General features: G+C 50.4%; 1 protein-coding gene across 1 annotated transcript in view; it reads right to left on the bottom strand.

Annotated features, from left to right (window-relative positions):
* Positions 1-7,970, bottom strand: part of GRIK4 (glutamate ionotropic receptor kainate type subunit 4) — a 394,611-nt gene extending 386,641 nt beyond the window's left edge. The window contains exon 1 of the mRNA XM_006148794.3: positions 7,851-7,970. Within this exon, the coding sequence (XP_006148856.1) occupies positions 7,851-7,932 (82 nt within the window). The 5' untranslated portion in view covers positions 7,933-7,970. The remainder of the gene's footprint in view (positions 1-7,850) is intronic.
* Positions 7,971-14,869: the final 6,899 nt, after the last annotated feature.

Below are 14,869 nucleotides of genomic sequence, written 5' to 3'. Positions count from 1 at the left end.
TCTCCCAGTTCCACATTCATCTCTGCCCAAGACACCTACCAGGCTGGGTCGGGCCCTTCCCCCTCCAACCAGGGAGTAGATCCCATCAGGCCGTGACATGTGTTGAAGGCCAAACTGAGAACCTGGGTGAAACCAGGCCATTCCAGCACACGAGCAGCCACATCCCTGAAGTCCACGGAAATCAGCTCTTTAGCTGGAACTTTTAGCCTAGAACAACAGCCCCATCCGTTCAGCTCTGGCCCTGAGCCCCTCTCTGGTTTCCTCCCAGAGACCAATCATGACTAAAGAAAATAAAGAGACAAGCCTTGATTGTGTTCACCACCATTCTTGTCTGTTCTCTTTTTTTTTTTTTTTTTAGATTTTTGCTATAGGGTGCTTGTACTCGCTGGAGAGACAGAGATAGAGAGATAGGAGATAGAACGTGAGAAATCTCCCCCCCCCCAGGTCGGAAAGCCACATTGCAATCCCTTCTCCTCCATTATCCTCTTGGATTTTGGCATGCATGCACACAGGCCTGGAGTGAGTTTCAAGCCACCAGGTTCGGCACTTAAACTGCAGTCAGCCACAGGGGAGTGCAGCGCCTTAACTACTATGCCACCTGCTGGCCCCCTTGCCCGTTCTCTTTAGCCCAGTCTTTTTCTGAGGCCCCAGGCATAGCACGCTGGCCCTGGTGGCTTTTGGATGTCACCCGTCAACAGCTATTCAGGACTCTGTCACCAGGGCTGTCCTCGGTCTCTATTCAGCTCATTCCTTTGATGGGACGCTTTTCCCTGTGACATGAGCATTCGCCCTGCACAAGTCTGGGCTAGTCACTCACCCCCTGAGCCCTAGGGTCCTCTCCTCACAACGTGCTCACCTCTGCCTGCCTCGCGGGTTGCTGGGAAAATTAAATTAATGTGTGTAAGAACTCGCTGTAACACTGCAAACCACACATATCCCCAGGGCACTGGCAGTCAGGGGTCCTGTCACTGGCAAAGGACTTCACATTTTGGGATCCCAGTATTTCTCATCTGTAAAATGGAGCGTCTGGGTCTACTTCACTCCTAACTGTTTAGCAGAAGAGACTGTGGCCCGAGGCTGCAGTTCACACATAGGTTCTGGAAAGGTGGAGAGGGAAGGTAAACATTCTGGGTGTTTGCTTTGTTTGTTTTTTAGAGAGAGACGTTTTCTATAGGGTACACATACTCACAAGAGAGAGACAGACAGACAACAGAAAGCAAGAAATCAGCCCCTGGGGGATGGCCATGCCGCAACCCTCCATTCTCTTCTAGGATTTTGGGCACACACACATACGTGGCCAGGGTGAATTTTAAGTCACCAAGTCTGGGACCACAAACTGTGGTCAACTACATGGGAGTACAGTGACATAATCCCTAGGCCAGGCCACCTGCTGGTCCTGAGAAGGTGCACATTCTGAAAGCACCCTGTAGAATATCCCCAAGATCCAGTACAGATGGATGACACACAGCAGACGGGCCTGGGCACTTCTCTCACTAGAGCTAGGCTCCCTCCTCCGCCCAGAAAATGGGACAGCAGCAGGGGTGAAGCAGGGAGGAGTGGGGAGGTCACTTTATGCAAGCCCACACAATGAGCACTTTCCTTTTTTGCAAACTTTTTGGTCTCCTAATTATTCAGTTTGTGGGTTGACAATAAAATTGGTTGGTATTTTTGAGCATTGACTAATTCTTGGGGTAAGAGAACTTTGAAAACAACGTGCCAGTTCAAGATTTAAAACTCACCACTGATAACTCGGGTTGCAAACATTTACTAAGCCCTACCACTAAGGACCAGGCCCTGTGTTAGATCCAGGAATACAGTTATGAAGAAGAAAGACATAGACTCCCCAAGCGCTCACCCACAGAGATTGATGTCCCAGAAATCTCTCTGTGTTCCCTCTCTAGGTGACAGATGAAGGAGAAAGTCATCAATTTCTATTTGTCACTAGTGTGAAAGACCAATTGATTGTTTATATGGGTGACTCAATTTGGAACAAAGAAGAAAAGTTACAAGTTGATCAAAATGTCATAAATCAAATCATGTGGTCACATTACTGGGGGGTGGGGGTACAACTCAAAACCCCCCCCGGTGAACCCTCTGCAAGGCTAAGCATCTAATTGGTACAGTGGAATCCGGGGTATCAGATCATCTCAAACACAGCAGACCAGAAGAAACCAGTGTTTTTTTATTCTCCTTTGCCTCCCTCAGTTCTCCTGTTATCTTCATTTTTATCCCATTTGAATGTGCGATGTTGAACATCCCCTGTATGGGGTTGGAGCTCACTGGGGGAAACCAGGTAAGTTAAAAACGGTCACTGTGAAGTGCTTGGGGGTCCTGGTAAGGCAGTGTCAAATAAACCCAAGCCCTTGCTGCGTCTCCATCTAGGAAAACCTTAAACTGGAAAGAAATTCAACTGCTACGACACTTGACAACCTATTAGGGCCACCCACGCTGAGCAGGGCTCCTCTCCCACCGTGACTGAGCCTTCACAATCCCCAAGCCTCAGCTTCCTCATCTGTCAGGTAGATTTTGTGCCCGAGGGAAATTCTTTGGGGGTAAAAGTGCCCAAGAAAAAAAACCAGAATCTATATTAGCAATAATGATTCCATCTTTCAAGTTCTTCACCAGACACAACGTGATCTGTTTCGTGTGATTGCCGTGATAATGGGAAATGCCAGAAGTCTCCAGGGGGGTCATGAGCCGCAGTAAAGCAGAAAAAGAAAGCGTCGGAGCTAGATGAGTTCAAGTTTCAGTACCTGTGCGACCTTAGGCGTGTTCGTTAAGCTCCCCGAGCCTCCATTTCCTCACCTATAACATGGGATCATTACTTCCAACATGAAGATGGACTGAGATGAAAAATCCCTAGCCGGGTGCTTGGCAGAGGGTGGCCTCTTTCCGAGTGAGAGCTATTATTTTGATTATAATTACTGAGCACCGTATCCACAGTGCTTGGCACCCAGCATTCACTAAGTATCTGATGGGTGAATTAGTGAATGAATAATTGAATCACTGTACCGATGATCACAGTCAAACTTTCATTAGAACACAGTGTCTTCAGCCCATCCCTATTCTCCCTCTCTCTCTCTTTTTAAAGTTTTTTTTCATAAGGTGCATGTGCTTGCCAGAGAGAGACAGAAAGAGGAAAAATGAGAAATCACCCCCTGGGGTGATAACCACACCACAAACCCTTCTCCTCCATTCTCTCAGGATTTGGGGCATGCTTGCACACATACCCGGTGTGATTTTTCAAGCCACTGAGTCCAGGATTTGAACTGTGGTCAGCCATTTGAGATCCGGTGCCTTAACCACCATGCCACCTGCTGGTCCCCCTATTTTTTATTTTTTAAGAGAGATTTTTGTTATAAGTCATATGCACTCGCCAAAGAGACAGAGAGAGAGCCAGAAATCAGCCCCCAGGAATTGGCCATGCTGCAACTCCTCCTCATTCTCCTCTCGGGATTTTGACCACGTATGCACACACACCCAGAGTGAGTTTCAAGCCACCAGGTCGGGGACCCAAATCACTATGCCACCTGCTGGCCACCTATTCTCTTTTTAAAGTAAAATAAGGAGTTAGACATTTTCCTCTTCTCTTTTTCTTTTTCCTTCAACGTTCTTCCTTCTGACAGGGGAAGAAAACACACACACACACACACAGGTTTCTCCTATCTCTTTATGAATAGGCAAGACCAAAAGAAAGCACTTTAAACCCCCAGGACTGCTATAATTTGTGTCCCACCAAAACTTCATGCGTGGAGGTTTGGTTGTGAAGACAGTAAGAGGAAACTTAATACCTTCATGGTGTCCAAAGGTGGGAGGCTTTGGAACTGATTAGGGTGAGTCTCCTAGGCTTGAGTTCTCCCTAAGGAGAGGGACAGAAACCCAGGGCAGAGACTGATGGACATGGCTGCTCTCCTCTGCCCTCATCCTCAGAATGTGACCAAAACTCTGCAAACCTCCACCAGCAGTGCCCCGTGGCCCTTGGACCACTAAACCATGGGCTGAACTAACCTTTTGTTTATTTATTTGTTTTAAGATTTTTGCTATAGGACACATGCACTCACCAGAGACAGAGAGACAGAAAGCGAGAAATCACCCCCCTTGTGAGGATGGCCATGCCGCAATCCCATCTCTTCCATTCTCCTCTAGGGATGTGGGGCACACACGCACATGTGCCCACTGTGAGTCTCAAGCCACTGGGTCTAGGACTCAAACCACAGTCGACCATGTGGGAGTCCAGAGATTTAACCACCACACCACCTGCTGGCCCCTAACCTCTGTTTTCATAAAGCAGACAGTTTCAGGTGTTTTCTGTTATTAGCGATAAAATGGACCAGGAGAGGGACCACACATATGATCCGAGAAGCAAGTCTGTGAGGCCCGGCCATAACAATCACTGAGTTGGAGCAAACCACTTGTCCGCATCACGTGCTGAGCCCTCGTGTTGGGTGGTGGCTTTCCATGGAGCTTGGTGTCTGGTAGGTTCATGCAGGGAATCGGAGTGAAATGAAGGTGCTGGAACCGATGCACGTGCCGGATGAACGGAAGGACAGCGCGAAAAGATGAGGGAGGGACAGGATGCAACAGGGAAAGGACTTTTCAGAGGAAGTGCCATTCAAGCCAACGGCAATGGAGAAGGAAGAAGAAGGAGAGGAGGCGGGTGAGTTGTGGAAGTTGTTTTCCAGGCAGAAAAGACGGCATGGGAAGGAGGGCATGAGGGCCAGAGTGAGGGGAGTGGGCGACCCCTGTTCACTGGGGTTAAAATGTGTTTCACAGGGGCCGGGGCAGGAGACACAGAGGCGGCCCACAAAGCCTCTCTGTCCAGTCGACAAACCTTACTGAGCGTCTCATGTGCTAGGGGCAAGGGTAACTCTCGCTCATGTCTGAAAACTGTTCTGAACACGACTGCGAGAACTACAAGAGAAAATGACCTTCACACAGCGTCCAAGGGGATTCTGCTTCCCAGGGGCTAAGGGAGCCATCCATGGCTAGTGACGAGAGCCCTAGAGGAAGGCAGGGCACTGGCTGCCACTGGCCAGCCGCCTACTTGCCATGGGACCGACCCTGGCCAAATCACTGCGCCTTGGGCCTGTGTCCTCATTTGCAAAGTGAGCTGATTGGATAATGGACCCTTACAATTGTCTATGGCCCTAGGATATGTATCAGGAGACCGGCTCTGGTAACGGTGGCTGCAGAGGTGGGGTGGGGTCTTCTCAGAGCATTTATGAACTTGTAGCTCCTCAGTCATCACTCAGAGGGCCCAGAGGGACAGAAGCAAAATCAAAAAACATTTTCAGAAGATAGATGACCGACGGTGGCTGACATATATGGGAGAGTTTGGGGAATTTATGCAGGCAGCCTCGGAGCCATAAATAAAATCCCTTTCTTTTACCCAAAACCTCATTCGGGGGTAAACGCCGGACACTGTAATAGACAATTTGGTGCTATCTCCCACCCCGTGCCTCACTTGAATGAAAAACAGCTGTCACGAGGCAGGGTAATGGGTTCGACCGCCTCTTTACAAACATCCATATTGTCACAGCATAGAGTAGGGAGCAGGCGGGGCCATTTATCTCTCAGATTCCCGGTCCCTTCCTGCAGTCTCGTTCTGACAGCCATCCATCGTGAGGCTAGGGGGAGCTGGGGGAAGCCCCAGAAAAATCCAAATGCAGGGAGAAGCAGTCCCTAGGCCAGAGAAGGAGCAGCTGCTCTTCCGTCTCCCAGGAGCCTCTCAAGGACCCCAGAGACCCCAGCACCATCAACGCCAGCCCTGCCCATCTGTGCGCAAGGCTCCAGTTGCTAAGAACAGCTATGTGTATAGACTTGGCCTACTCCTTCTCCCACCCCTGCCCTATCCACCACCCCTCGGGAGTCCACATAATTAGCACCTTCCCATCCATAAGGACTGGACTCTGAAAAAGCCCCCAGCACCCAGAATAACCAAGGAAACAGGAAAACAGGTCCTGGCATTGCTGTTTCAGCTTTTCTTTTCTTCTCTCCCTCTTGGTTGACATAACTCTGCTTCCTGATCCCTGCAGGAGATCAGGCCTGGTTTGCCCCTGCCAGCCAGCAGGGCCCCTGGCTGGCAGTCAGCTGCAAGTGGCCTGGCAGGAGCCAAAACTGCAGGCTGACAGAAGCTGGGCCTAGCCGGACAAGCGTTCAGAGTGTGAGTCTGGGAGCAGGGGGGTCCCTTTGAAGCCCTCTGTTGTTGGCTTAGTAACCAAGAGCAGGATCTGTCAGCTACTCTTCCTGCTTCCCTCCGGGGAACGAAGAGTCGAGAGTCGGGAGAGCTGAGGGGCCGAGGCTGGCTCAGTCCCTTTCCACCTTCCGTTCCGACAAATGGAAATTGATGGGTTACCACTTTATCCGCTCATGGCGGGCGGGGGGAGCTCGCAGCAAACGCCGAATAACTGTAGGCATCTTATAAATTAAGCATCTTAAGGATATGAACCGTTTTGCATTGCCGCTAAGCAGAATTAAATTAGGTTTTGAAGTTTCTGTAGAAATGAATGAAGAAGAGGGAGGGAGGATTTTGTTTTTAATTCCTTTTTTAAGCATGCAGAGTGGTGAGCTGAGGGCAAAATGTGGGGGAGAAAGGGGTCACCTGTCCGTGCTGCCGATTCTCATCAGCTGTCACAGCACAGGCTCGGAGAAGCATGCCCACGACATCTCACCAGCAGGAGCCCCGTGAGCTTACGGACCTGCAGGCCTGGCCTCCGGCCTGTGACGCTGTGCCTGGCCAGGGTCTTGGCTATGGGGCCACCTCGCCCCACCCCGGGGCCTCCTGACCACCACCAGCATGGCGGCCTCACTGTGATCACAACGGCAGGAACTGGGAGCTGTAAGTCATGTCCCTGGGATTCAGAGTCATCCTAATTCTAAGTCGGCTTTGAACCCTTTTTGTTCTGGGTTTAGAGTCTAGGAGATTCTGCCTTGTTCAGAGTATCCACTTGGCTCCCTCCTCACCGTAGGCTGAAAGAGGGGTCTCTTGTGCTTTTCTTGATAACCTGCCTGGTGTTTGAGTCCCCCCAAGGCAGTCGCCTAATCTTGACCCTAGGGTCCTGCTATTGGGTAGCTCTTGTTGTGGCCAATAACCTGCCTGCCTGGGTTTCTCGCAGCTCTGCCCACCCACCCGATCCCACCACTCCCTGCCCCACATACACACAGACACTCTGAACCCGATGTCCCACATCTGGCCTGACTCCCTGGGTGCCCTGTGCCGGGCCATCAGATGACCACACCAGGCCACACACTGGGTTGTGTCCTCGTCCCTGCAGCTGAGGCTGTGACCCCAGGACCAGCCTCTGGTATGCCTCAGTCTGAAGCCAGTGGGTCTTAGTCAGTCCTGGCAGGGGAGGAGGCCCCTGCTTTCCCAGGCCCTCCCCTGCAGGGATGGGAGTACAGATGTGCACGCGGCAGCTCTGCCACTCTGAGCCGGGCCGCAGCAGACAGACACAAAGGCATGAGCCCTTCCGATCTGCCAGGCCAGGGTCACCATACAGACGCCCGGCTTCACCCAAACCTCCGTGGGCACAGCTTCCTGTCGGGGAGCCATCTCAGACAGATCGGCGGAGAGATCTCTGCTCTTATCTCCATCCCCAAAGCTGTTATGCCCACAGCTTTCTCACCTTCCTGCTGTGCTAACGCCTGCCCCTGTGTGCTAGGCTGGATCCACCGCAGACCTTCTAGAGGTTGTAACGAGCTCCAGGTGAGTCTGGCCAGTTGACCAGCCAGGAGCTGTCACATGTCTTGCTCCCCACCATACTTCCACCTCCACCCCTGCCAAGCTCAGACATCCCCTGTGGTCACCCAGGGCAGTGGGGTGGGGCAGCGCCCAGAGCGGCTGCACTTACCGATCCTCAGGGAGTGCGGGCTGCAGGCGACCATCACGAGCCACGCAGGAAGCAGCACCAAAGGCGCCGAGACGCGGGGCATCTTCCATAAATCCTCATGGAGCCCTCTCCTGGCCTGGGCATGACATAACTCTGTAAGAGAGTGGGGGGCCACGTGAGTCCTACATCAAGGCCAGGAAGCCACCACCCCCATCCCAGAGACTGGGGCTGCCAGGGAGTGCCCAGAGAACCCCCAGAGAACGTCCCGCAGTGCCCGTAATGGTGATCGGGGAGAGCTCTGGGGAACACCCTGGAGTTGGGGAGACCCTCTGTCTTTCTTCCCACTTCCCAAGCTCAGAGAAGACTTAGGTTCCAACTCCTTCCCCGGGTCTATGTGTGGCAGACTGCTGTAACCACGGGTGGATGGTTCACGGCACCTGGCTTTGCCTCTAAAGTTTCTAGCTGGGGCGAAGACTTCAGCTGCTCTTAGGAATCAGATGCATGCGTAAGAGGAGGGAAAGGGTGGGCAGTGATGTGAGGAGGGCTGAGTCTAAGTCCAGCTTCCCTACTTGAGAGCTGTGTGGTCTTCAGGGGGCTCCTCTATGGGCAGCTCCGTGTCCGCCTCCCCGAAGTGCCTGCCAACCCCACCTGACGCAACAGAACTAAGAACTCCTCAGGATAACGCAGGAGAAGCCGCCATGCTCAGAACCTGGCCTCCATGACATACAAACATCAGCCCCTCCCCGGCCCAGAGGACCCCGCAAATACTGAGAGCAGGGTCACACCCATTTTCCACACTGCTCTTTCCACTGATGAAAACTACCCCCCACCCCAACCCTTCCTCCACCAACCCCTCTCTTCCTTCCTGAGGTGCCTGGGCCTGTGGTGTCAAATCCAGAACCTCAGCAGGGCTGTCTCTCCTCAGGGCAGCCTGGGCATCATCCCCACTGAGACCGCTTAGACACCTTGTGACCAAGAGTCTGCCCTCATCACTGGGGTGAAGGTGGGCTGGCGTTCAGCCAGCTATGCTAATTCCAGATGCCTGTGGTTAGAAGAGCAGTATTAAAATGTTTCCTCCTCCCACCACCTAGAGTGACATTCCAACAGAAAAATGGGCACAGGACTTGAACAGATACTGCACTAAAGAATATTGGGACCAGCAGGTAGTGGAGTGGCTAAAAATGCTGGACTCCCATATGGCCAACCGCAGTTCAAGCCCTGCACCTGGCATCCTGAAATATCACACCAGGCATGTGTGTGTGCATGCCCAAAATCCCAAGAAGAAAATGGAGGAGAAGGGACTGTGGCATGGTCATACCCCCTGAGGGGGGTGATTTCTCACTTTCCCTCTTTCTGTCTCTGTCTCTCCCTGGTGAGTGTGTGTACCCTCTGGCAAAAACCTTAAACACACACACACATATATATAAATATATATATAAATCTAAATATATATATATATATATGTGTGTGTGTGTGTGTGTGTATATATATATATATAAATGGCATATAAGCATGTTAAAAGGTGCTCCACTTCACCAGGCATCAGGAAAATGCAATTTCAAATGACATAATATGCCACTATCCACCCAACAGGATAGCTTAAAAAAAGACAGTACCAAGTGTAAATAATGACATGGAGCAACTGGAACTCTCATACAGTGTTGGCAGAAATGTACATAGATATGACTGTTTTGGAGAACTGGTTGACTGCAGCTTTATGCATACCCTAATGACCCAGCAACTCCGGTCCTAGGTATATATCTAACAGAAATGTGTATGTATGCTCATCAGAAACACCTACAGGGATGTTCACAGAAGTATCCTTTGGATTTCTCCAAACGGGAAACTATTCCAATGTCCACCCACAGAACAGAGAAATCAATGGTATGTACATGCACTCGCGTGTCAGACAAAAGTGGAGATGAATAATCTATAACTGCGTGCAACACCATGGATGACTCTCATAAACACAACATTGAGCAAAAGAAAGCAGGCACACAAGAGTAGGTGCAGTATGGTTGGATCCATATACAGTCCAAACACAGATGAAGCTATTCCGTGCTGCTGCAAGTCCAGTTGGTGGTTGGGAAGATTGGCAGGGGACATGAGGGACTTCTAGGGTGCTGGTGATGTTCCATTTCTCACCTTGGGTGTGTTCAATGGTGAAAACTCGCTGAGCTATAGACTTACAATATGAACACTTTGCAGTCATGCTTCAGAAAATGTTTTGGTTTAGTGGCGTCCCACCTCCCCAGCATGTGGTCAATGGTCCAGATACCAACACCTGGAGGTCTCCTGAGCTTACCATGTTCTGCCTGCAGCATGCTCCTCTACTACTGCTGTAGGCCAGAACTGGGCCCCTCTGCAGCCTACTGGGGCTGAGACAGCTGAGCTTTCCCCTCTCTGGCTGCTGCTTTTATCTGTCTACACCTGGGTTCACCATAGTCTTTAAAGACCATTTCCAGTTTCCTGTTGTACCCCCAGAGTCTACTTAGGCACAACAGGTGCACGGTACATATTTGTTCAATGAATGGAAGGCCTCAAGCAGTTGCCTGCTAGAGAGAAACAGGGGAAGATAAAGGGTAAAGGATTGGGCTAAAGACAACTCTGCTGTTGGCGAATCTGGCCCTGAATCTTTGTTCTTTAATTCATGGGTGTTGGTACAGGAAGAGATGAAAGCAAACATGGTCTCAAGGGGAGCTAGACGTTCTTACTCATTATGGATAAAGTTGATTATTCAGTGATTGTCGACCTCCCCAACAGAATATAAACTCCACAGAGGTGAGGCAGGGGCAGAGATCTTGTTTGACTGTATCCCTGGGGTCTAGAACAGTGCCTGGCATATATTACAGTCTCAATAAATATTTGTTAAATGGATAAATGAATGAACTGTCAAAAAGGAAAAAAAAAGAACATAAAACGTGGGTTAGGCTACATAAAAGTAATACTAAATACAATCATCTATATCAAATGCCTTTCATTTATGCCCGATCAGCACGCTGCACAGTAATTACGATGCAGATCACTAAATACATGTCACATTAACCCGTGTAAATTTTATTTGATGATAGAACTATACTTAGTTCGTGCAAACCTGACTTCTGTCATTTGTAGCCCCAAAGCATGGCTGATCTTGGAGACCACTTATTTATTTTTTTTAAGTTTATGTATTTACTTCTTTCATGAGCGAGAAAGACAGATAGAGAGGCAGCCAGGGAGGAGAGGTCTTGATGCCATGGCCTACCCCCAGCTTTAGCCAGCCCCAGGTAATGGCCATATGTGTGCCCGGCATACTCAGGACGGTTTCTGAACGTGAACTTAGAACCTTCCTTGAAACAGCATTTAAGGACAATAACTGAGATCCTGGGGTGCTCTTGGACATGATGGTGAGAAATGATCTCCTCCCAAACCTTACAAGAATAAAAAGAACCATAATATTACATGTTCGTGATGCTCAAGAGTTTGCAGAATTCTTTACACGGTCTTTATCGTGTTTACTCCACAGGAAAGGCTCTTTTACGGATGAGTAAGCTGTACCCAAGAAAAGAGAAGGGCTGGCTGAAGGTCACACAGCTGTCAGGAAGCAGAGCTGGGGCTAGCCAGGTCTCTGACTCTCCTGGCTTTTCTTTTACATCTTAACTGCTACAGAAAGAAGATGAAGCTTTTAGATTCTTTACCAAAAAAAAAAAAAAAAAAAAAAAAAAAAAAAACAAAGACGTTGGAGGTCTTACTTTCAATTTAACGGTCGATGAATCCAGTCTGAGAACCTAAGAGTGTGTAGCCTTCATTCACTGAAAATATTTTAATAATTTAGACCTCAAAAGAAATGATCCTGAAAAAAATACAATAATAATATTAACCCTCATCGTGTTATTAGCACCCACACGCTGTGGTGTCTACACTGGCATCTCAAGCCCAGAACACCTCCACTCACACACCTGCCTCCTAAAAACTCCACCTGATGTCCTACAGCACCTCAGAACACCTCAGCCTAAAGAGACGGCATCATCTCAGCCCTGCCGCCTGCTTCTCTGCCTACTTCTTATTCTTGGGAGGTGGCTCCCAACCTACCAGCCGATAAGCCGGAAAGTTGCAAGCCACATAAACTTCCTGCACCTCCACATCTCATTGGTCACCAAGTCCTGCCAGCACTGCCTCCTTAAAACCACCTTCTCTCCATCACCACCAACCACCCATGTCCAGACACCTGCCAGGAACAGCGTCCTTCCCGGCCTCTCACCCTCCGGTATTCCTGCAGATGGTTCTCCACACTGGGGTTCCAACTAACACGCAAACCTGGTAATGGCCCATCCCCACGCCCAAGTCCCGGTGGCTCTCCACTGCACAGGGGAGCCAAGCCAACTCCTCACTCCAATGGAAAACCTCCTATAATCCGGGCCCTGCTCACCCGTCCCTACCACTGACCCCCTGGCACCTAACAGTCCAGCAGAGCTGAAGCCCTCACGTCGACAAACACACCACATCTGCCCATGCTTCTACCTGGGATGCTGTCCCACCCATACATGGCGTCTGCATGCCGTGTCTTCCAGGCCCAGCTCGCCCCGCCCCTCGGAGGCCTTCCGTGATTCCTGTGCCGCAACACACCTGGCACACTCCCCCCGACGTCCACCCTGCTCCAGGCAAGGGTGCTGCCCGTCTCCCCACGGCACGGTGAGCTGTAACGGCAGAGATGGTGCCCAGCATGTGGCACACTATCTGGCACACAGTAGGTGCACTATTGATATTGGCCGAGTGGATAAATGAACAGATGGTGTCAGAAGACATTTTCTGAGCTTATAGCAGTACAAAACAAATCGCCAGTCCACCACGTACGTCTGTGTATTTGCTGCAGTTTAGACGAACGACCTAAGCGGACCGAATGCTGCACTCCGGGACAAGGGGGTCACCCCAATACAGGCCGAGAAGGGGAGCGAGGCAAATGTGCACTGCCCTTTCCTTCTGAGCTGGCGGTCACAGGGCAGAACGCGGGTTCGAGTCCCACCCTGCCCTCATTCACTGTACACCTTGAGCAAATTAGTTAACGTCTCTGACTTTATTTCTTCATTTGTAATGTAGGGACAGTAAAAGTATCCTCATAAAATGACTAGGAGAATTAAATGACATAATGCAATTGGAGTGACTGGATTTCACGTGGCTGACCGCATGGTTCAGGTCCTGGACCCGATGGCCTGAGAAACATGCCAAGCATTAGGTTTAGGGTAAGGGTTAAGGTTAAGATTTGGGAGGGGGGAGAAGAAAAATAATTATAAGAAGAAGAAACAAAAAAGAAAAAAGAAAGAAAGAAAATAGAATCAGACAGGGTGCATGTGCATGCATGCCCCAAATCCCAAGGGGAGAATAGAGGAGGGGGTTTGGAATATGGCTGTCCCGCGGGAGTGCTTTCTCACTTTCTCTGTCTCACCAGTGAGTACACACACCTTACAGCAAACTCAAACAAAAGGATGTGATGCTTGCTGCTCATATAAATGACCCACTTGACCACGACATGAGCCATTAGGAAAGCTGCATCCCCGTGTCACACACGCAGAAGCTGAGGCTCAGGAAGGCTCCATAACTTAGCCAAGCTCATGCAACTACAGCAGGCCTCGTGTGCAAGGAAGGCTTCTGCCTTCTGGGGGGGTCTCTGACAGCCCCCACCTAGCCAGAGCTGGGCCTCAGTCCTGTCCTGTAGATAAGTCGGAAGGCAGAGTTACCTAAAGGTATCCACGTGACCGGGGACACTGTCTTAGACAGCTAGGGCAGCCAGGCCCAACAGAAGAATGCGAGCAGAGTTAGGGCTGGCCCTGGACAGCGGCCAGGCTAGCTCTGGCTCAGGCCCTTAGTACGTGAGCATTGTTGTGTGTCTGTACGCCTCGGAGCCCGTTTCCTTGTCCACCTGTAACAGGGAAGGGAATGCAGACACCAGGAGAGCAGGGAATGAGTCTGACCTTCCACCCATGTCCCCTGTGCCTCGCACAGGCTGGCACATGGCAGGCACTTAAAAATGCCGGCTGTAATAATGGAAGAATCCGATCAGAGACCCTGTGCAGAAAGTGCAATCGGCTGCAAAGCATTTACTGGTGAGTTACCTTCCCCGTCCTCACCCACAGGAATTTATAACCCAGGGAGTTTATCCACTCACGCAAGCTCTCCTCCTCTGACCCTCCACTCTCACTGCCCACAGCTCGAGGGCACCATGCAATCACACACTGTCCGAAGGAGTCGGAAAGGAAGCCATGGGGCACTGGCCTGGGAGCCGAGGTTTCCAGATTCTCCTTTTCCTTCCTTTCCTTATGATGCAGAGTATATGTGTACAATAGACAGAGACACAGAGAGAGACCCAGAGTCTTGTCACGCTGCGATCCTCTTTCCTAGTCTGCCAGCTGCTCAGGATTTGGGGCACCTGCGTGTGCACCCGGCATGGTGTCAGGCCAACCCAGGGATTCGAACCTGCAGATAGCCATATGGCTTCCAGCAATGCAGTCCAGTACACTACCTACTGTACCTCCTGGCTGAGCCAAGGCTGCTTTACCACGACCTGCCCAGGACTTTGTCTTACCATGACACCAAAAATCAGACATCTCATTCTTTCCAGGAAGGGAACCTAATTTTCCTTTTTTATTTTTGGAGAGATTTTTGCTATACGGCGTGTGCATTCACCAGAGAGACCCAGAGAGACGGAAAGCAAGAAATCACCCTCCATGGGGAATGGTCATGCCACAATCCCTTCTCCATTCTCCTCTCAGAATCTTGGACACGCGCATACACACACGCCTGGTGTGAGTTTTAAGCTGTCAGGTCCGGGACTAGAACAGCAATCTACTACATGGGAGTCTAGCAATGTAACCATTACGCCATCTGCTGGTTCCCTGGGAACCCAATTTTCACAACAGTAAGACCAATCAGCTTCCTCAAGCTGGATGATCGAATTGGATGGACTCTGATCCCATAGCCTGTCTGATTTTTGTCTTTTTTGTTTGTTTGGTTTTTGCTATGGGGCACGGTATGCTCACCAGAGACAGAGGTAGAGGGACAGTAAG

This window comes from Tupaia chinensis, unplaced genomic scaffold (assembly GCF_000334495.1).
Source record: "Tupaia chinensis unplaced genomic scaffold, TupChi_1.0 Scaffold000247_1, whole genome shotgun sequence".
NCBI classification, from domain to species: domain Eukaryota; kingdom Metazoa; phylum Chordata; class Mammalia; order Scandentia; family Tupaiidae; genus Tupaia; species Tupaia belangeri.
The sequence above is the reverse complement of the archived record's forward strand: the minus strand, read 5'-3'. Positions and strand labels throughout refer to the sequence as shown.